General features: G+C 38.4%; 2 protein-coding genes across 2 annotated transcripts in view; one reads left to right on the forward strand and one right to left on the reverse strand.

The window, feature by feature from the left end:
* The window catches only part of LOC140933222 (uncharacterized), a 100,066-nt gene that overhangs the window by 71,898 nt on the left and 5,672 nt on the right, over positions 1–22,496 (reverse strand). The window lies entirely within an intron of this gene.
* Positions 1,325–18,303, forward strand: LOC140933220 (histamine H2 receptor-like). Its single transcript, XM_073382734.1, has 5 exons — positions 1,325–1,484; positions 2,959–3,180; positions 10,238–10,684; positions 12,615–12,832; positions 16,267–18,303. Exons 3-5 carry the CDS (start codon positions 10,255–10,257, stop codon positions 17,197–17,199), a joined length of 1,581 nt encoding a protein of 526 aa, XP_073238835.1. The 5' UTR covers positions 1,325–1,484; positions 2,959–3,180; positions 10,238–10,254; the 3' UTR covers positions 17,200–18,303.

Consider the following 22,496-nt stretch of genomic DNA (forward strand, 5'->3'; position numbering starts at 1 on the left):
AAACCTTCAAGGAGGAATCCATCAGGAAATTGAGTAATTTTCACTTTCAGTGGACAAAAATCTTGTACCAGAATAATTTAAAGCATATTGCATTCTGTTTAAGATTTTTCAAGGGCTGAAGATGTAATTAGTGATCTGTAATAACACCAAAGAAAATTTCATATGGGAGCCGGAGAAAATGAATGTCAAATTTCGCAAAATTACTTCTCGAACATCAATTTTTCAGAATTTACCCACTTTTTTTTCACAATTATTGTGAAATTTGACATTTATTTTCTCGGACTCCCATGAGAGATTTTCTTTGGTGTTATTACAGATGACTAATTTCATCTTTAGCCCTTGAAAATGTAAAAAAGAATGCAACCGACATTCTTTAAATTATTCTGTTACAAGGTTTTTGTCCACTGAAAATTAAAATTACTCACTTTCCTGGTAGATTGTCTTAACTTCTTTGATGAAATTGAACCGTGCTTCCTCCCTCCTTTACATGAAAACACAACCATCCTTTAAAAGTATTTCTTCCATTGCCGAGTAAATAAATTATGTTTGCCTTCTGATTGTAGGAAATAAAGAAACTAAAAACTTCAGTTATACTAAGCACTCTCTTCTAACGACACTTAAAACCGACACTTTGCTATAAACCAACCGAACAATATACATTTTATTCGCTCTCCGTCTTCATTGGCTAAGACCCTACAGTTAATTTTGAATTGAAAATCTGTGCAGCCTACATGTTATAGTTATCATCTAGCAAATATCTGACCAACCATTAGGTTGCGCGCGCAGTGGATGATTTACAAAGCAATGTCAAACTGGGTTCCGTGTAATTCTAATGTTTAGGCTTGTGGATTATATTATCTGTGTGACCGATGTGAAGGGGAAGTATACCGCATACTGGTCAAAGTAACAGTCAAAACAAACCAATAAGTTTCAGTTTACACTAACTTCCGAGATATATTTTCACGTTCTTTTCTTTCTTATGAAAAGAACAGTTACCTTTTATCATTATTAAAAAATTGAATTTTAATGTCCTTTTTAATTTATTTACCTATATTACATTGCCTTCGAACAGGTCTTACATCAATTTGTCGTAAAATTTCATTAAGCTCCGACGAATTAATCAAGGCCTTTCTTATTGAGTCGTGAGTCAAACACTGTAGTCGCTCGTCAGGTAATTGACCTATGAACAAAACTAGTCTGACAAGAATGACAGTGACTGACACAGAGTTCATTGATAACCACCGTCCCGTATTTGGGCAGCTGGGTAGTTTTTGTATTTTATTAAACCAGTTCAAATTTGTTTTAAGGTACGTGCGGGTCACTTTCTTTCGGTTTTCGTTTAGCAACACCGAAATAAGCGCTGGTAATATTTATGGTCAACGTGTCAAACTGAAAAATACCGTACTCCCGACTGATAACATAAAAATCTGAACTGACACTGGATTCCAACACAATCACCAATCATCATGGGATAGTGTTTTGAGGTAGGTCTTTATTTAAATGTATATAGTAGATATTTATGATGATATACAACTATAGCTCACGGCTTCGAACCGTGAATATAATTCAAAAGAATTAAGAGTCCCAACGAAATATCAGGACTCACAAATGTACTTAGCCAAGTTGACGGTTTCTCTATGATTTGCTCACAATTTCTCCTTTCTTCACCCAGAGAGTAGGCTAAAAGTAGGCCCCCATTTTTCCTCAGGGATAGTAGAGCGAGCGAAACGCGAGCGCGCGTGAAAATGGGGTGATTTTCACGGGCGCTCGCGTTTCGCTCGCTCTACTATCCCTGAGGAAAAATGGGAGACTACTCGTAATCTACCCAGAGAGCGTCTCTTAGGAGCGAGTCATGAATTCAGTTAGCGCGAAAATGGGCACCTCTTTTACAATATCGACAACAAAATCCAACTGTTTTTTGTTGAATCAAACGGAACTGAAGGCGATGATCGTGACTTTTCCCCCCGTCCCTTCGTGTAACTAAATATACGGTACTCGAGTTGTTTATCCCAGCAATAAGAAATTATTGTGGAAAAATCGCTGATCGGGAGACATAATATACCCGCTAACTAACTGGTATAAAGACAAGGGTCACGAAGATACAGAAAAAAGCTTTCAAGTCTAAATTTTTATACTGTCTAGGGGCACCCAACGACAATTTTTGGAAAATATCTGTTCGGAGACGATTTGAGATCTAGAATTTTCGGAACATTTGTTGTTAAATATTTTGCTTGAAGGTAAGTTTTGATCCCTATAATTTTCGGATCACTAGACTTTCAGCTAGAAAATCCGAACAGATGACAAATTTTTAGGGGATAAAAATATGCCTATATCTACCGTAAAATACGTTCAACAATGCTATGTTTAAGTGGTTTTGAACTATATTCTCGTTGGGTTTTTTCAATGATACTAAGGAAAGAAAATGTTTTTCTAAGATCATATTTAATGAGGTGTTACAGGGCTTACTGCGACTAATTATGAAATATCTCGAATTTCTGTGGGAAGTAATCCTGATTTAAAGTCTTAAAAGAATTAATCTATCAGAAAGGTAGTCAGAGATTATAGGCTCTCCTCTTTAAATCAATCTCATTCACTGGTAAACGACGAAACAAAAATTATATTTTACAACAAGGCAGTTCATTGTATTTCGCCTTAACTGCTCCCAAAGGTAGATGTTTGTCAAATGTCTCGGCGGTAACCATGCAAGCGGTGTTCTTCAAAAGATTTACTGACAGTACGATAAGAAATTAAACAATATCTACGCAGTTCACACTCACACTCTATGCTGCTGCTGGAAGGACAAACGCTTTCTACAGTCTTGTTTCTACAGAACAAACGTTGCGTTTGTGTCCAGATTTGGTACGCTGTTTTGCAATCTGTCAGTTTACCTTCCGCAACCTTAAAAACGAACAAGAACTCATTGTTGATACTGTATTGTTTTGCGTTTTGTTTCTTCAGTACACAAGGCTGTCAGCACCCTCGACAAATTAGCATATGATCGAATCGCGGAGGCTCTTCCACAAACAACGACAGCATTCTTTTGCAACATTTACAGGGTTGTTTGGCAAACGCGCCACCCGTTTAGCTGATAATCTCTCAAGACCCGTGGCTGACGAAAACCTACCATTAATCTCGCTGGTAGCCATGTACCAGTCTTAGGAAAAGGACAGACTCCCATTGGTGAGTAGCAAGCTCTAATTTTATATTTTGTGGTAAAATAGCCTAGCATGACTTTCTCTGCCCATGTCTGCAAACAATACGGGATGAATAAATTTTCACTGAGGAAATGGGATCATAATTAAGGACAACTGAGAAAATCTGTCTTTCAAGAAGCCAATGAGAATGCTTTTCATTTGCACATTGAATGGATACTAAGGATTAGTTTAAACGAAAACATCGGGGAATAAACTGTTCTTTTCCCAAGCTGTTGACTAGATCTTTTGAGAGTAGCTGTATGTATGCGTTTTATCCGGGTATCTAGAATTTACGACTAGTAAAATGTATTTAACTATCGACGACGAAGACTTGCATCGATCACAGTGTCTTCATGAGTAATGTTAATGAATTGTTTTAGATTATTATTAATCAATCGTTACGTGATGTACATAGATAAAGCTGGTCCTTTGTGACCTTTGTAGCTGTTGCATATTATTGCAAAATTGTCAAGTCTGGTGGTCCGAAATAGTAACTTCTAAACGGTTTATGAACTGAACAAATTGGATATCGATGAACAGTGATAAACCAACTGGCAATTTCATTAACACTTCAATGAACTTCGGTACATTTCTGAAAAGGACACTACGACTCGACACCTTGCACGCAAATCGATTTGTTTATTTTGTCGGTGAAATTGACCCTCTACATTTTCTTCTGTCGCAATACCTACACATTACTGTAAATAACATTTTCCTTTCCGAATAAAACCTAATTGTCTTTTCTTTTCTCTTAATCCAGTTACTTTTTTTCTGCTAGTCCCCAATTAAAATCTTGTTGTAGACTTTTGTTGTAGATTTTTAGTAATTCCAGAAAAATGCATGCTACGCTAGATACGTATGCTAAGCTTATGTCATGTAATACTTTGTTTACTTAGGTATTTTCTTCTCAACTTTTTTTTTTTTTTCCTCGAAATCATAAGTGAATTTTATTTATTTATTTTTTTCCTCGGGGCTCCTAACCAAGGACTGAGTCTGTGAATAAACCCGTACAGTTTTGATTCTCTAAGAATTAATAAGCTCTACATTGTACATTTTACGTAATTAAAAGTAGATTATCTTTCGGTAAAATCAGGCGTTTCACGTGTTCAGCAATTTTGGTTTAGACAACTTTAGCCAAATGTCGGAAAAAAGTGGCGAATATCCTTTTCTTAGAAGGACGACCAGGTTATCACATGTAACTTGAAAAAGCCCGAGAAAATGACAGGAACTTACGCCAAAAGCAGCGGCGAAGTCTTTTTGTTACACAGCCGCGTTATCTTTGTACTCGGGCCTAAACACACACACACTCCAAATAGAAGCTTCCGCAATTGCGACAAGAATTACTCTTCTTGAACAAAAGCGTTGATTACATCTCCCGGATGTCAAAAAATTAACTAAAAAGGTAGAAAACACATACGAATCTCTTACGTTTAGCCTGCAGAACAGGCCGCGTGAGTGGAGCGCAAAAGACGCGTTACATGATTGGCAAGCTCGCTTGCTCTACTCGTTCCCTTGAAAAGCGTAAAAGACATAATGACACCTTCTCTACCAGCCGGTAAAAAATTGCCTTCTAAAACCTGAGGCTCTTTCATGCGAGAACTGTACAACTATTTTTGAAGGAGAAAAAACCCTTTATTTGAAGCAAGAAAAGGACGTCCAAATCGTGTGTTCAAATTCGTTGAAATAGTGCCATCATAAAATATATAGCGTGATTCAAGTTGTATTTACAAGCGTTTGTTTTTGCAACGCAAATAATTGCGAACTGGATTTGTTTTGAAGCAGATGAATAGTTTTTACTTGTTACAGCTAACAGACAATTTGCCCAGCTCCTCCGCCTATTTTTTCCCGGTTTTCAATTTTCCTCATCTTTATCTCTTTTTAGTTTTAGTTTCGTTTTGTTGTTGTTGTTCTTTTTCTTCTTTTATCGTGTTGCTCTTTCCACTCGTGGCAGCACGTACTATATCTCGTCCTTTTTGACTGGTTCTATTTTTGGTAAAACGAGCGGAATCATTTGCTGAAAATCGATGAATGAAGTTATCCTTCTTACCACGGTCTCCAAACCAGGAACGAAAACAGTCTGACTATTAGTCAATGGGTTATCATTGTATTACATATTGATTATTAATTTGAATTGATTGTTCTCTCATCAGAAAAACAATCCAGCAGGCTTCGGTGGACTGTAGAATGAATATGCTTCTTCCGGCATATTGCGACTTTCTCCTTTTATTTTGCTGTGATTTCCATTCCACCAAAATACAGGAATTTTAGGTCAGAAAATGAATGGAACGGTTTTTTACAACATGACAAGTTTCGGGAAAAATGTATCTGTAAAGGATGGACCTCGGGGAATGGATCCTGGTGCGATCTAACTTGTCGAGAAAGCGATATTCTTCGGAAATCTGTCCTCCTGATTCAGAAATTTTAATCCAACGGATCGCTGTGGAGATTGCTAGATGGTCATTCGAAACCGTTAGTTGTTGTGTTTCTGCATCTTTTAATTTTTTTTGTAGACACAAATGACGATATCGAAGCTTACCACTTCCTACAACAAGTAGTCGGTACATTTGTACTTTGCGCGAGATCTCGATAGCAGAAACCTCTATTGAATAATAAAACTGCCTTAGTTAACAATAGACTGGACCGGGTTCACTGTCGTTGATCCATTGAAAAGGATTAGGTACTATCGAGGAAACGGGAACTCGATCTTATTTAAAGCTTAGTATGATAACAAACGCAATTGAAAGTGATTTCCTTCAAGGGAATTTCTTTCCGGGCTTTTCCGATAACAATACGTTGTTAATAAAAGTTGTAAAAGGTTTCGTCCAAAGACCGCAAAAAATATTTCTCACATCTTTGATACAAAAGGCAAACAATTTAATAGGTAAATGCATTGAAACTGCTCAGTTTTCCGAGTTTGCAACATTTTTTTTTCGGTATATAACATCACTTTTAGAAAGGATCTCACAAGGTAGAATGACTAATGTTAATGTTTGTTTTAGTGTACTTATACCCAAGAAATATCCCCCCCCCCCTTCCCACCATGTCCCCCACAGAATATGAAAGGAACTTCGCAAAAATCAAAATGTTATGAACTTTCTCTCTATTCAAAATCGAATCGCAGACAAATGAAAGTAAACAAGTTGACAGCGTTAAGTTTGTTACAGAAGGACACACATAGTTTGCATCCAGATGTATTGTAAAAAGGTTTACAGAAAAGAAGAAGGTACTTTGACAGTGTTTTGCAACGGGAAGAAAAAAAAACAACAACAACAACAGTACAGGCCGAAAGGAGAGGTTGAGGGAAATGTTGGACCATAAAGCATCTTAAGTATAAACCATTCACTTCGTCTGAACGAAACGCCAAGAACTACGTTTCGGCGCCGTCCACACAAATTCGTTTTCACTTATAATTAAATGATCGATGATCACGTTCATCGAAAACGCTCTTCAAGCGGAGGCATTTAAAAGCGAAGTTCTAAATATCAGTGTGAACAGCCGAAAAGGAGACCTTTGAATACAACTCACTCATATCAACTGAATTCCGATCCAGTCCCCCGGAAGGGTAAGAATCAATATGGTGGATGGGACGCTTGGCTGTTTGTTTATCGTTTTTTATCGAAAGCATTCTCGTCTTGTCGATTATATCAGAGCTTTGTACAACTGCCGCATGAATCAGACTTGTAGACACTAAATCATCTTCAGCGAACAATAACATTGAAAATTTGCCAGGCGTCCCGCCATAGAAGTTTATTTAATGTTGCTTTTTTTTCTGGCAACACAAGGTTAATACAAGAGTTGAATTGTTCCGAGTAGCATGAACAAATACCAATTATTTATTCGTTTGATCGGAGTAATTAGTGTAATAGTTTCTGAGGCAGTCCAAATGCAAATAATTTTACAAACTAAATTATCCTGCAATGTCACAGAATTTCGAGGCGCAGCGTCGTTGAATTGAAGATCAGTCTCGATAAGAAATGTCTTGTTAGGAAAGGTTGTTAAGAAAAAGTAACGTGGTCAAATTAAATGTAGTGTTTGCGTTTCTAATTGCTCCGCCAAATAAATTGGCTAACGAGATTTGAACATCACCTGGCAACCTAATGGAGAGGAAATGAAAAAAAAGTATTGTAATTGACAAATATAAACATGAGTACAGAAAATTAAACCATCGTCCATATCGAAAAGATTATAATTTAGTTGTTGAGTGTATTAGGTATAGATTAGACTGTCAAGAGAGCGGAGTTCTCGATAGGGTTTAGCGAATGAAAGTGACTCATGAAGTGATCGAGGGCTCACAAAAGCGCTTTCTAGATTTGGTTACGGCCTCCGTGGATAATTTAACTCACACTGTATTACTATATTGGATGTGTGCTAGTTCCCTGATCTTAACATCCAATAAACAACAGCATAGAAGCTAAAATCAAAACATTGAAAAGGTACGTATTACCTAGTGTAGCTTGCTCACTGCTTTTTGTCGAGGGGAACTGAACAGTGTGCTACATATTACGCCATTTTATGTTTCTGAATTGGCTATTTTTAAGAGTATCGTGCATGGTCATCGATTACGCTGTATCTTAGTTCGCAATGCCATGCAGCGTATTCTCCGTTATTTTATTGTATTTCTTTCTTTCTTTCTTTCTTTCTTTTTTTTTTTATTGTAGAATAGCAAATACGTTTGACAGTTGCCGTACTGAAATCCTATAAGCAATTTGGAGCCCCTGAAATATTGAGAAATTAGCGTATTTACTCTTTGCAATTACCTTTTTTATTAAATGCCTACGCTCATGAATAGTGTTCTTGTTTTATGGTTACATATCTGTTCAGATACCTCTCCTTTAATATAGGTTCTAAGAGTCAAGCCATTTTTATTATGATAAAATTTATTTTTTAAGTAATATGAATTAAGAAAAGGGGCATCTTCATTATCCTACCACGAGTGTGAGTTTTCTTTTAGAACGCTTAGATGCAAGGCATTTGTTTGCTCTAGTTCATTGTACAGCACGTCTTCTGTACTATTTTTTTTTTCTATTTTTTCTTCGTTTATTTTCTTGAAAATACACCTAGTGTCGATCAAGTGATGATTACTTTTAAGTTGGTATGTGTTGTTTTCCCATTTTTTTTTAGAGTTTTATACAGTTTTGTAAAAGGAGCACGGTAAATAATTCCCGTCACGATTTATCTTTATTTGTGTTATTTATATCCTGCCTTTCAAAATGTAAATATGATTGGCAAGTCAACATACGTGGTTTGAGGTTTATAAGTAAGGCACGTGACAGTTTTGAAAAAAAGGAAAACGCGTGTTGGTATTTTGGCGAAAACTATTACAGTACACGTGATTTTGTAGAACCGCAAAACATGTGATTCGAAACTAAATTCACTTTTCATTTAGTAACGTTTTGTGAGATGTAGTCCGTATACTATATTTTCCGAATAAAACGGCTTTAAAAAGACATATATTAGGGTTACTTTTCTGAAAAGCCAGAAAACAAGAGTTTGTCTTTTAATACAACTCAGTCATCGTTTGCTTTTAGTTTTTTTGTTTGTTTGTTTGTTTGTTTTTTTTCAGCATTGCGTGTCGCTGTCGAACTCGTCTAAGAGATCAAACTTTTGCTGAATTCTTGGTGAAGCAGGGAAAACTATGTAAAACGAAAAGCAATCTGTTTGAACAATTTTAAGCACGGTCCAATTAATCTTTTCTAATAAAGTCATAAAAGAGACACCGCTTTTGCTTTGCTATGCCCTTACTCACAAAAGTAGGATACGCCGTACTTTGGGAAAGTCATATAGTTCTTTTATTTTTATTTTTTTTTTTTAACTTCTATAAAATTTTATCTCCAAACAGTCGAAACAGTTTTTCCCTTTTTAATAATTACTACTTTTTTATTCAAAATTGGAGATTCAATTAGCGGTAAACTGCAATTTTCTAACCGCAAGATTACGCGGTCCGCCGATGCCTGAGGGAGAAAAAAAATCAAACTTGATCCTTGCATAACATTTACCCAAATAAAGCATGTAATTCTTCAGTTTAGTTGAGAGAACCTTTTTTAGTTTGTTTTTCATATCACTTAATTTGTTGGCGTGTCTTTTTGTATTACTGTTAACTATATGGGGATCTCATGTTTGGGGTTGAACATCAGAAGATAACTTTTAAGGCATAAAAATCTTTTAGCATAGCAATTATATACGCCAAAAAGTCTTGTGATTTGGCGATTTTAATCACTGAAGGTTCTTAAAACAAATTGAAATAACTGGCAATAGAAAATAAGCGGATTTCGGTATCAGGAAGAAATTAATATACATACGAGGCAGATCACGTAAAAATCCGACCGATTCATCGGGGAAACTTTCAAAAACGATGATTCACTTATCACTTTTTGAACTGGATGAAATGATTCTTGGACCTTCTTCTTTTGTGTTCAGTTTAATATTGTCTAATTTGTGACTTTGCAGGTCTTAAAGTTACGTTTTAGACCAAAGAAAAGATAGCCAGCAATTGAGCTGTCCTCTCAGCGTTTGGGTAAAGCTCTTGATGAGCTCTCATATACGGCTGAACAAAAGCTAGATACCGATAACTGTTTTGAAAGATTTTTTTTTTTTTTGCAAACGCAAAGTTGTCGATTACCAAATGTAGTTGAATCGTCAATTTTGAGCGTTTAAGTTGCCTGGCCCACCAAATATTGAAATCGTTTAGCTTTAAAAGGATCTTTCAATCATGGTGACGAAAAAAAGGTGTCATCATATCAAATCAACTTCGTTCTTTGTTCGACTCGGTAGGAAAGCCTCGCTTCTAATGAATATATAAGGCAGAACGTCGAATTTGAATCCGGGTAAAAATCAAGGATTACCTCATGTTTCGTGACGTCACCAGAAACTTGTTCAATTTAGTATTTAGGGCTACTCCTTGGAAACCAATTACCATAGAGCCAAGTCAGTAAATTAATACTTTATATTCAGTTTATATTTATGTGAAGTGTTCTGATTTGAAACCATCTTTGATATGCCTCAGCCATTTTAAGCACTAAATGTATTTCTTGTTTATTGTTTAGGCTACCTGAAGACCGCAATGTTAAACAACACCACATTTACGAACGCGACAAACAGCACAAATGGCACTGGAGCTGGACCCGGAGCCCGACCTCCTCCTTCCCGCCAAGTTGATGTCGTTGCTATGGTCTTCTTTTGCATCCTTGCCTTGATGATTGTGTTTGGAAACTCGCTAGTTATCGGTGCATTCCGCGTTAACAGACGACTTCGCACGACAACCAATCTGCTATTGATGTCCTTGGCCATCGCTGATTTGCTGATCGGAACGGTCTCTGTGCCGCTATGGGTTTATATATCTGTGTTATATACTTTTAGAGGTCCATTGTACAATTTTTACTTGATTTTTGATGTCATCTGCGGCGTATCTTCGATCCTAAATCTCACTGCCATCAGCCTAGAGAGGTGTTATGCTCTACTTCACCCGATAAAGCATCGAAACATCCGTAAACGTAAGTCACAATATTCCTTACATGTACTTCAAGGAGGCCGAGCGGTTAGAGCGCTGGACTTGAAATTCGATGGCCCCGAGTTCAAGTCCCGCCCTGACCACTAGCTGGATTTCATCTCTGTAGTCCCGAGTTCAATCCTTGGCACGCTTGTGAAATAGCCAACTGGTTCGCCTTCTACCAGTTAGGATTTTTAACCATTTTATGTTCAATTTAAATTATTTGTTTCATTATCCCTGAAAAGCCCCACAAGGAGAGAGGATAATTAAATTTACTTTTAATAATGGAAGATTATAAAAAAAAGTTACCAGCTCTACTAAACTAATACGGGTACTATCTGTCATACTAAAAAACAAACAGAAACTAAAACAATACTGTTCACTTTACCGAATTTTTATGGCCGAACGATTTTTGGGAGACGCGATAATGCCCACAATTATTCAAACTTTCTACACTTAACGGAATTTAACGAAATTCGAGAAAGATCAAGAAGAAACAGTGGAATGTGTAAAAGGGATGTAAACAATCTGTAACAGATACACGGTCCATTTAGATATTCAGGCCCACCGAACAATTGCTAATGCATTTCCGAATTGGTTAACGGAAATCCAACATGGTAAACTTAAAGACGTTTTGTTATTTTCCAATTCCGGCAATAATTTACCACCGCCCGGTTAGCTCAGTTGGGAGAGCGCCGGTCTGCTGGGTGGAAGGTCCAGTGTTCAAACCACAGTCGGACCAACACTCAAGGTCTTCAGAAGTAACTGAGGAGAAAGTGCTGCCTTTGTTAGGACATCTGCAACTGTTTAGACTTTTTAGTCTTCTCGGATAAAGATGAAAAACTGTAGGTCTCGTCTCATAGCCCTTTTCTTGTCTGATTATTGTAGGACATAAAAGATCCCACACCACTGTTCAAAAACAGTAGAAGAGGTAGACCCTGGTGGTGTGGCCAACCTTTCCTGGGCTGGGTGGGTTATCCGTATGATCCTCCTCCAGGTGTCGTAATGGCTACATACCTCTCATGTAAACAGTATATGTATGATAGATGAATTATCATTTCGTTGTTGGCAAATTGCTCTTCAGTTGAAACTCCTTAAATTTGCGAAAAAAAAATTTCTTTCTTAGCACTGGAATTTATTCAATTGAGTTTTCTCCCCACTGAGATTTATGCGAAAACCGTTCCTTTTTTTTTTGTAGTAGGCAAACTTTTTTTTTTTCTCAAGGCGTTGACCAAAACTCTGAAGAAAACTCTATTTTCCAGACAAAGGAGTTTGATAAGTTTTCATTTCTGACCAATGAAATATAGCGTGCACGTATGACTTCCCCTGAGTTTGTCACGCGTTCCTGTTGTAAGTAAACACACCCATTAAGGCCATGTTCACACTAAACCGGATGGCTTTTGGGCTGACAACCATACCGGATGGGGCTTTTGTTCACACATGATACCGTGAGTTCGCCTTTGGTCTTGGAAGTGTGGAAAAGTGGATCCGGCGTTGCATCTAAAAGACGTTTCGGCGGCTCTTCGTCGAAGCGAGGAGTGGAACCTACTGAGACTGAAGTAAATATTTATAATGAGGATTAGAATTTGGTGCAGATCCTCTCGGTCAACCGCAGCACCGCAACGGCGATGTTCGATGTGTGTAAACCGGGCTTGTTGCAGTTCTGTGCCCTTACCGTTCATAATTTTCCCGGATAGCATTTCATGTCGGCACTAAAGGCTATCCCGTATTTTGCAGACATATCCTTAGGCTCGATTACCGCCACTTTCCTGTGTCCGGTCTTCTATTGAACGTTTTAGTGTGTGGTATCGCACCCTTCTGACTCAGTAGCAAAATGCAACATGACACGTAAAAAATCTCTCTCGATATTGCATACTAAACCGTCCATTAAGTTATAAGTCACATTTGACGATTTGTCTATTTGCTGTTTACAGGGTCTGTGGTTGCCATAATCGTCGTTGTATGGATTCTTTCCTCATTAGCTGGATCAATGGTAGAATTTCTACCCTTGGAACAAAAGAAATTCTATGGCATAATTGTAACTGTCGCTTTCTTCTTCACACCACTCATCGTTATTTTGGTAGCTTATGGTACGATCTTTCACATAGCTAGAGCGCACGCACGAGGCAGAGGCGTCAGTTCTTTCAAAAAGGTACTATGCTATGCTATTGTTATTGCCATTGCTATTGATAGTCACAGGAATTCTACCACTGGACCGTACTGTCTGTATGATCATTATCATGTGTGCTTTTTCTCGATGATACCCAGTGCTAAATACCAGTGATCATAGTCCATGTTTTGGTAATATGTTACAATCTCATAAAAATTATAGCTAACGTTCTCAAAAAACACATATATTGTCAAACCTGTATTATGCAGTCATCCTTTGGGAATGGCTTACTGGTCGCTTAATATAGGTTGACGGTTTAATACAACTTTGACAAACCTAAGAGTTGTTCAAGCAAATAAAGATGGTCAAAGAGCGAACCCACGACAAAACTACCTCAAAGTGCCTAGGCCTTTTTCTTGTGCCAAAAAAGGAGGTAAGAGACCAATAAACGCCATACAAACTGTATCTAATGCATTAGTATCGTACATATTGTCAGAGTGACCGTCTAATAGTAACGTAACCGCCTAATGGAGGTGACCGCTTAATTCAGTTCAGTTTTACAGTAACTGAGGGAAATGATTTCCGGGATATAGTCAAACCTCTTCTGACAGACACCTCTATTGCCTAATTTCATACCGCGCGGGGGCCTGGCACTACTGGATTTTCCCGGACTTTTTAAAAAAGTCCAGTTTCAAAATGGCGGATAGTCGGTGTAAAAACTCGAATGAAAGCATTCTTTTTAGAAGAAATATTGATCAATATTCCCTCGGAGAATCTGTCCAAACTTAGTAAGGAAAGGATGCAGTATTTCTGCCATGTCCTGAAGCTAAACTTAAGGAGCCGACACTCAGCAAGTGCAAGCAATTGTTCGATGAACAGGTCGCTCGAATCAAACATGATTATAAATTTTCTACCGCAAAGGATCCTCTGTTTAATTCTACCCGCATATGAAAAGTAGAGGATCATTGCAGGAAAGAACACAGATGTGATGGTACACGTACCAATCGTTTCCTAAGTATGCTGAAGGAAAACTTAAAAGGGCAGTACAAAAGGGCTTACCTGGATTATTCCCGTCGCGGAAAAGAGTAATGTCCGTGAAAGGTACTGAGTTTAGTGAACTTTGTGGCGTTATGTACGTTAAACCCAGTGTTGTTCACATGAAGGAAGATAAGGGGCTAGTCTACACTCAGTGCATGCTAGCCAAAAGGTAGATGTACGTGACATTCTTGGTTGTGATTACAAGCTGATTGCGCAAATTACATGAACTGCAGTGTTACCCGACGAGAAATGCCTCTCAAGTAAGACCGGAGTATACTTACTTTTATCCATGTTCAGTGAGAATTGTTTCCGGTCTGATCGTTAAGATTTCTATTGAGACCGTACACAGCGACGGGCAGAAAATCTAATGTAAGCCTTGCCGACCTAATATGCAATAGTAGGTTGAGTTTGATCGTCCGGGTGAACGTAGTCCTGAATAGGACTGTTGTTGTTGACAGGGACTGACGTTTCGACAACCTGTGCGGTAGTCATCTTCAGAGTCAAAGTGAGTTGTATCACGTCAGTTGATGGTAATATACTCTGGTTATTGATCTGATTGGTCAATTATGTCGCGATGTTATTGGTCGTCTGTCAGTTAAGCCGTGATGTTATTGGCTATGAAGACTCGTAATCAGTAATTGGTGCGTTTCGATCCGTCTATTGTCACAGTTAAACAGTCGTCTATTTTTAGTCAAATTGTCAGTTCTCCAGTCGTTCTCTCGTAGTTAGTTTTGCTTGATCTCGTCAATAAGTCGTTTGTACGGCGCTGGTAACTGTTGGCTACGATTCAGTGGCGTTTGTTCTAAGTTAGTTAACCAGCTTGCTAAAGTAAGACGTTGATAGTAGTCTGTAGAATAAGTTAAACATGTCGCAGAGTCCCAGTCGAATTTGATGTTTCGTCTTTAAATGGTGCTCAGCAATGCGATTGTTGACGTCACCATTCCTCGTCGCTCGTTTGTGTGCGGTCAGTCGCGTGCTTAGGTTTCTGCTGGTTTCAGCAATGTAAGAAGCCTGGCAGTCGCAGCATTTGATCGTGTATACTGCTCCCTGTCTGTCCTCCTGTTTGCCTTTGTCCTTGACATTATTAAGCAGTCGCCGTAAAGTGGTTATCGGTTTGTGTTGCAACACATATATTGTAAGGTTGTAATATACATGCAATAGTTTCAGAGGTGCCTCTGACGTACGGTATAGTCGCTGTGGTAACAGGGCCAGAGTTGGTCTGAGTGTTGGAATCAGTGTTACTGTGAGTGTACCGTCTAAAAAAGTCCGTGTTGTAATTGTAATTGAAATGACTCCTGGGTTCAAACCTTTCACACTAATATACAATGTTGCCCTTTCACTCAGGGTCACTCTTGCGTGTTTCGCTTTTTGGTAGTTTTTATTTTACGGTTTGTAAAAGCAGGTACACTCACTCCCTTATCATTCCCCAATATTCGGTTTGATCCAGCGCCGTAAAAAGAGTTAAACTCGACGGTTCTTTGTTCAAATTTTTTGTTGAACAATTCGGAAATCCTTCCAATACTTCCAAGTAGCGAAAGTCTCCGATTAGATCTTTCTTTTCTCGAAATTTTTAATCGAGGTTCTTTATAGCAGGAAAGTACACTTCATCTAGTTCCTATCGGTATAATAATGGACACTTTATTTTGCGGGCTCCTGACTTTGTCCCTTTGGTGTTCGCACCGTAAAGAAGTTTCCACGCATCCAACGTGGAAGATATAAAGTAACTTAGCATGAAAAATACACCACACAAATACAAGATGTTTAAACTGTACAGGGACAGCGAATCCAAACTCTTCAAAATACTCTAACCGCCCTCGTCGCATCGTGTTCACCAGTCGTAGGATCTTATCGGCAACGTTATCTTTCATTACGTAACTATTCAATGGCGCTGAATGTTGTTGTTGATTTTAAGCACGTGCACTATCTTTCTTTAATGTAGGACCAACACTGGCAAAGCTCTACAAACATTAGCAACAGAAAGTTGTTAATCAGTGTCATGGAGTGACGTACACGCTCATATAAATTACTAACGACGGCTAACCAAAAGTGGTTTGCGCAACACAAAGAAACGCACAATGAACGATGCAATAGGATGGTCACTTGACGGAAGACCACAAAAAAACTATAAAGAAGTACGACTGATGAAGACTAGGGCAAAGTGCATTTTGTCGTTGGCCAGATAGTTTTCATTGACGCTTTTCTTTTTATGTTGATGTTGTTGTTGTTGTTGTTGTTGTTGTTTCTGATTTGTTTTCTTTTTCTGCTTTTAAAATTATGTTAATATTTTCTGATCTTCTTTTGATTGATTTAGAATTCTACATAGATGAGTAGATTATTTGTCGTTTACTCCATTGAAATAGACGTTCTTTTCACACCGTGTTTGGTATGCTTTATGATTTTATTAAAGCCACAATTTAACGATGTTGCTTTTGTTTCAGGATTTGCGCATTGCTACAACAGTAGCCGTAGTCATTGGCCTTTTTGTCATTTGCTGGACTCCATTTTTTGGCCTCAACTTCGGGTTCGCGGTTTGTATGGCCACATTGTCCAAGGGAGCTGGTTGTCCAGGCCTTATGACTTTGCCTTCCGACTTTCCGTGGATTCTTTCGGTAAACAAGTGGCTTCAGTACGGAAATTCGGTTTGTAATCCCGTTATTTATGGCTTCCGCAACAAAGATTTTCGGCGAGCGTTTCGAAAAATTTTACTCGGATTGTGTTGTAAAAAGGTGCGGCTGTCAGACTACAGCAAGAGCGCGTACGGACGCACGGTACGAAGCGCTTACTTACGGCGAGAATCAAGCTTTGAAAACTCACGATCAGTCATCTTTCCTCCCAACGTACCGCTTGGAATGTTTGACATGCGGGACAGCTACCGTAAGGCGATACGAAGCGGACGCAGCAAGCCGATTAAGCTTAAATTTACACCAAAGAAAAGTGTGGCAGATGGTCTGCTATCAATGAACGTTGACGCCTTTCGCACTTCAAATGAATTTACTTCCAGTACGAGTGTCTGGAATTCGTCTTCCGAGGCTTCCGTCTCTCCAGCGGAGCTTTGTAACCCTGCCTTCGAGGAGGACGATCAAACCGATATCTGCCCTATTGATCAAGCGATACCAGTGAGAGATTCTAACGACAACATCTCCTCGCAATCAACTAATTCTATGTATCAGAGTTCAAAAGGATCTGTGCATAGCGACCAAGCCTATGTTCGATTTTCGGATTCCAAAACCAAGGAAAAGGATAGCGAACCCAAAACCATTGCTAACCTTGGTTCTGCTTTGGACAGGAAAAGGTCATTATCGGAGATATTTCTACGTACGACCAGTGCAAAAGACAGTCTCAAAAGAAAACTGCGGTCGTCATTTTCTTAGAAATACGTCACGGATGGCAAAGAAAAAGTTAACCTTGATTATGCTAGTATGTAACCACGGCGATTATCCTTTCGAAGAGTTGAGGTTTTGCATATTTTATGCTAATGAAAACAAAAAGAAAAGACTGATCGCGGCTACGTACGAGCAAAATATCGAGGCCCGCTTTTGGATCTTTGAGATCTTCCGCAGCAGAATCCATCAACTATGATTCCTCAGTTCGTACGGCTAACATTTTATCTTCAGCTAATGTTTGAGTCACCACACTATATTTGTGTAGCAGTTCAGCGAGTTAAAAGGCCCGATATAGCAAATGTGAAAAGTAGACTCCAGTTTGACTTATTTGTTCTGCTTATCCTGTTTATCTTTTAGCAAAGTGACGTCATTCTTAACTGTAGCTAGTGAAGATCCTTTAGTATAAAACCAATGAAATGCTTTGCTAAGTAAGCTCTAAAGCACCTTGATAGTGTAGGTGGACTATGATGATGACTGTCATTAACTGGAAGCTCTGATTGGCTTTCGTTTTCTCGCTAAGACAGTTTAATGTAGGGTCGAATAATCATTTAACCCTATTCATACCGTGGGGCTTTTGAGCTGCTATTGTTAAAGACAATTCATGTGTTAGCCAACTTCTTGATTTTATCACACACCTTACTATGTAAGTATTTTTGAATTTGCTTAAAGTCTACTTTAAGGGAAATTTGGATTCTACCAATAAATTTAGCAATTTGACGTCATATTACGTCATTGTTTCAATCAAGTTATACCCAAAAGTTGGAAGTTATTAGTACATTTCTTGTGTAATTTTGGTGGCTGTAGTAGCGTGATCAGTTTTGAAGCAAAAAAAGCCCCGTTTGTGAATAACGTTAAGCTAGCCTATTTTACTCGGACTTTCAGCTAATAATTCCTTTGTACATATTAGGCACCTAGACACTCTTTATGTTTATTGTCTTATCATTCCACTAGTTCTATTATTATCATTGTTAATATTGTTATGATGATGATGATGATGATGATTATTATTATTATTATTACTAACTGGCCATTAATACTGGAAAGCGAAGCAATGTGCAAAGAATAAAGAATAAACGACTTCCATTACGTATACGAGTATGACAGTTAATGTCAAACAAGTTGTTAGCTTCGTTCTATTCCTGACCAATGAACAGTAGATGTTCAACAGAAACTTTCTTTGACAAGGGAAAACATGTCACGGAAAACGTGCTTGGGTAAATATGAAAACTCATATTAAACCCTTTTAACTGACGCACGCTTGTAGTAGGAAGTAGATTATATCGTGAACTGCACAAATGATTATGAAACTGTTATTAATGAATAAAATTATAATTTTGGAGAACGAGAAAGAACAAATACAAATTAGGCAAATGGGTCAGCACCCTACGCAAATACCATATGCAGATAGAGGATGGGTGGCATTTTGTTAAAATACGTCGTAGACATGTCCATATATATCTACCCTTAAGCCGTTAAGCAACCTTGTTCCTGCGAGCTGCCGGATCCCGCACATGAGACTGAAAAGGTAAGATTTGCAATGTAACATTTTGAAATACGTGCACGAAATTCCCCTAATTACGTTGGATAAATTTCCAATAGCTTCTTGCAACGTGTCGAGACATCACGTCTTTTAAAAAGAGTCAAAAAGCCAAATTTAAACTCTTACACTGTTTATAAGCAACAAACCCATAACTGAACAGCTGATGAGTGATTAGTGAAATGCCTTATCATTCATACTACATCCTGCTTTTTAAACAAATTTTTCCGAGGTTTTCTTCTCCGTATCACCAGGTTCAATAGAGCAAAGGGAGATTAAAAGCAGGTCAACAACATCCAGCCACCTGTTCCCGTGGGTTGCCCCACCCCCCATCGTGGGGCAAACCATTGATAGGTGTGCTAATGCACCTTTCAATGGTTTGCCGCAGGATGAGGGGTGGGCAACCCACGGCAATTACACCCAGTGAAGCGCACGTGGGCAAGGAATTTGACATCCTGAACGTTCCCAGGGTGGGAAATTTGACTCAGTCGCCATCTTGGAAAGTGAAGGACCAGGGAACGAGTGATATAAGAGATCCGCCATCTTAGAAAATACCCAGTAGTCATTTGGATGAGTTTCCCACATTCGTGAAGGATAGCAGAACGAAACTTGCTTTTTTAGTTTTTGAAGTTTTATGACAAAAAGTATTTTGTCCCACAGCATTGAGAAGCAATACTTGCACAAAGTCTCAGTTTGAAAATATGCTTTCTACTTACATGTTTCCACCAGATGCTGCCCTGCCACAAGTTTTTGATCAAACGAAAGATCAAAAAATCATACATTAAGACATGAAAGATTCCTGGAATTCTGTGTTAGATTTGCTAGTATACTCAAAATGTCCAATGAAATGAAATTCTGGACCACGGGTACAAAACAAGACATTAACCCTTCTTGATGATGGTATGTCATGTTTGGGATGGCATTGTACATTTTGCATTGCTGTAAACACTGTGCGAAACAACTCAAACGTACTTTCGGGAGTATGGCATGTGTGTTAAATTGCCAGCCACACTAAATGTCCAGCTAGAATACGTCCTCTACACTTGGGGAAATACAGAAAGTTTGTGGATACCATTATTTGGTCACCAAGTAATTATTTCTGTCTGGAGACGCTCAGTGCTGCAATAAAGACTGTTGTGAGTGCCTATTAGTTTGCCCCAGGGATGGGAATTTGACTCAAAATGGAGACCCAAGGGTAGGGAAATTGACATTTGAAAGCTGAAAATGTCGAATTTTCCGTGGCCCCCCCCCCCCCCCCGGCCCATTCTGGGGCAAACCATTGATAGCAAGCACCTCGATGCGATGCGATTTTAAATTTCTATTATTCAGTAAGTTCAAAATGATAGGAACGCAGACGTTGCGCACGGTCAGGTTCAAAAGTACTTTTAAAAAAAAATCATATAACAAAGGAGTCTAACGGGTTTCATAACTATTCCACTGACACAGTAATAGATTGCCGGCTTTGTTCGAGCAAGCGTCATAGAGGCGTTAAACTAGGAACTTTTAACAATGACAGAAAACATATTTCCGAACAAAAGAGATTTCCACTAAATCGAACGAGCCTATTACATTGCTGATTAAGTGGATTGCGAGCAAGGTTTAGGTAATGTTTAAAACACGTAATGTAAGTGTTTTGAACAGCTTTGTTTCAACATGTATATTTGCTCGAATTACGTACCAAATTCAAATACGAAGAAGAAAACTAAATGTATTCTGGTGGACTGTTCATTGTCCCCTGTTTTTCCTAGAGAACAGTCTTGGATTTTGGTAACACTGGGAGTACAATAAAGCCATCGTGCAATGTTTATTTTACTAGGCATAAACTTTCTTGCTCAACAAGAATCCGTGCATTAAATGTGCAGGGGCACCCAACGGGAAATTTTGAGAAAAAGACCTAAAAACAACAACAAAGCGTGAATAAAGTTTTCTGAGACTATTTTAAGCATTTTGGGAGATTGCTGGAAAAAAATTATCTGTTCCTCACTCCCAGCAGGACTGATGGAAAAGTTCCCAGCCAGCAACCTTACAACCTGCAACCTGACTTACTGGGAAGTTTCATAGGGCACAATTCAGATCTTGAGTGGTAAGTAACCCATACAAGTAACCCGTAGCAGCTATTCTAGACTTCAAATCCCCTCTGACACCCTGAATTATCTTTTTCCCAGCAACACTTTCCTTCCAAGGACTATTATTTCTTCCACATCTTCCAGCCAGCAAAAATGTGTCTGAAGAACAGATATTTTGAGGAACAGATCCATTGGGTGCCCCTGAATGTGCGAACTGTAGACAATATGCCTACTGAATATTCAAAAGTTTTTGAACTTAAATTAAAGGCATTCTACCTCTGAATGGGAGTAAAGATATTTTCGTTCTTTTTCAGTTAACCTCATTTTTATTTTTATTTTTTTGTTTGGAACTGAGGTTTATACTGAATTGTTCATTATTCTGATGGCTAGACTGTGTGATTCATAATTTCTTAATCCCAATTTTCATTCAGTCATCATTTTCTACGTGAACATCATTACTCATTAAACCGTCTCCACCACCGGATGAAGGAGAAATATAAAATCTATCTATAAAATCTAACTATCTGAAAGTTTGTTTTTTTCCAAAGCTCTATTGTGAGAAACTGAGCAATCAGAAATCTATTTCGATGACAGTTTGGAGGGGGAAATGGGGATTTGCGTTGTTGCCGCGGTGTTGCTTATTTGTTTTGTTCGGCGATGCGGTGAATAAAATCCCATCTTGCGGCGTGCAGGGTTTCTGTTATTAAACTTACGGTATTCGGTGAAAAGAAACAACTCACAGACATCATATGGCCGTAGTTACTAAAACGGAGGAGCCCAGGCCCCTGATTAGCACCACAACAAGATGAACTTAACCGTATTCAGGCCGTGGGACTCTTGAGGTCCCTCTCACTTTAAAAAAAATCGTATAGGTTTCGACCGCCAAACTTAGCGGCTTTTCCAAGAAAGTATTTGGGAACACAGTTGTCGTGAGTGGACGTCAACATTTATATTACCTTGGCAACCGAATTCGACGGCCAAGTTTCCCAAAATTTGCATTTTTCATAACGCAGATTTATTCTCCCGGGGTGATTCATTGACACAAAACAAGGTTGATGAATGACATTAATTTTAAAGTACGTGCAAGGAATTGCGAGATTATTTTACGCCTTAATATCTTCCCCCAATAATAGATAACTTTTCCGTTTGTTCTATAGTTCTCTTGGCTCGCGGTTTCAATGCATTATTAATTAGTTAATAATGTTCACATGAAAATATAAGTTTGAGACATTACCATTGAATAATACATGTAAAAGACCAAGCAGTAAACGTAATTTAAAAAACTAACAAAAAGACCAAAAAATGGATTGGAAGACTTTTGCTTTACATGAAGGCCTTCAAAAAGGCGGATAACTTCCAACTTATCATCATCACATTTTTTTTCCTTTTTTATAAGTAGCCCATGTTTCATAACAAAAATCCGAGCTGCGTGACAGGTGCTTGAAGGGAAGAAAAATGGGAAATTAAGGTTCCCGCCTTAATTCACCCTTCAAACGCATCCTTCCCACCAAACACATGCTGTGAAGCCGAGGCTATTCCACAGTGCATCATAATTAACGTTTCTTTCTCACAATTGGCTGAAGTTTTCCTCAATAAATTTCACATACGTTTTCAAACAGAACGAAATATAAGGTTTGATACAATGTAGGTCGATTATCACCATCATGTAGGTCTAACTGTTA

Source organism: Porites lutea, chromosome 4, assembly GCF_958299795.1.
Source record: "Porites lutea chromosome 4, jaPorLute2.1, whole genome shotgun sequence".
NCBI classification, from domain to species: domain Eukaryota; kingdom Metazoa; phylum Cnidaria; class Anthozoa; order Scleractinia; family Poritidae; genus Porites; species Porites lutea.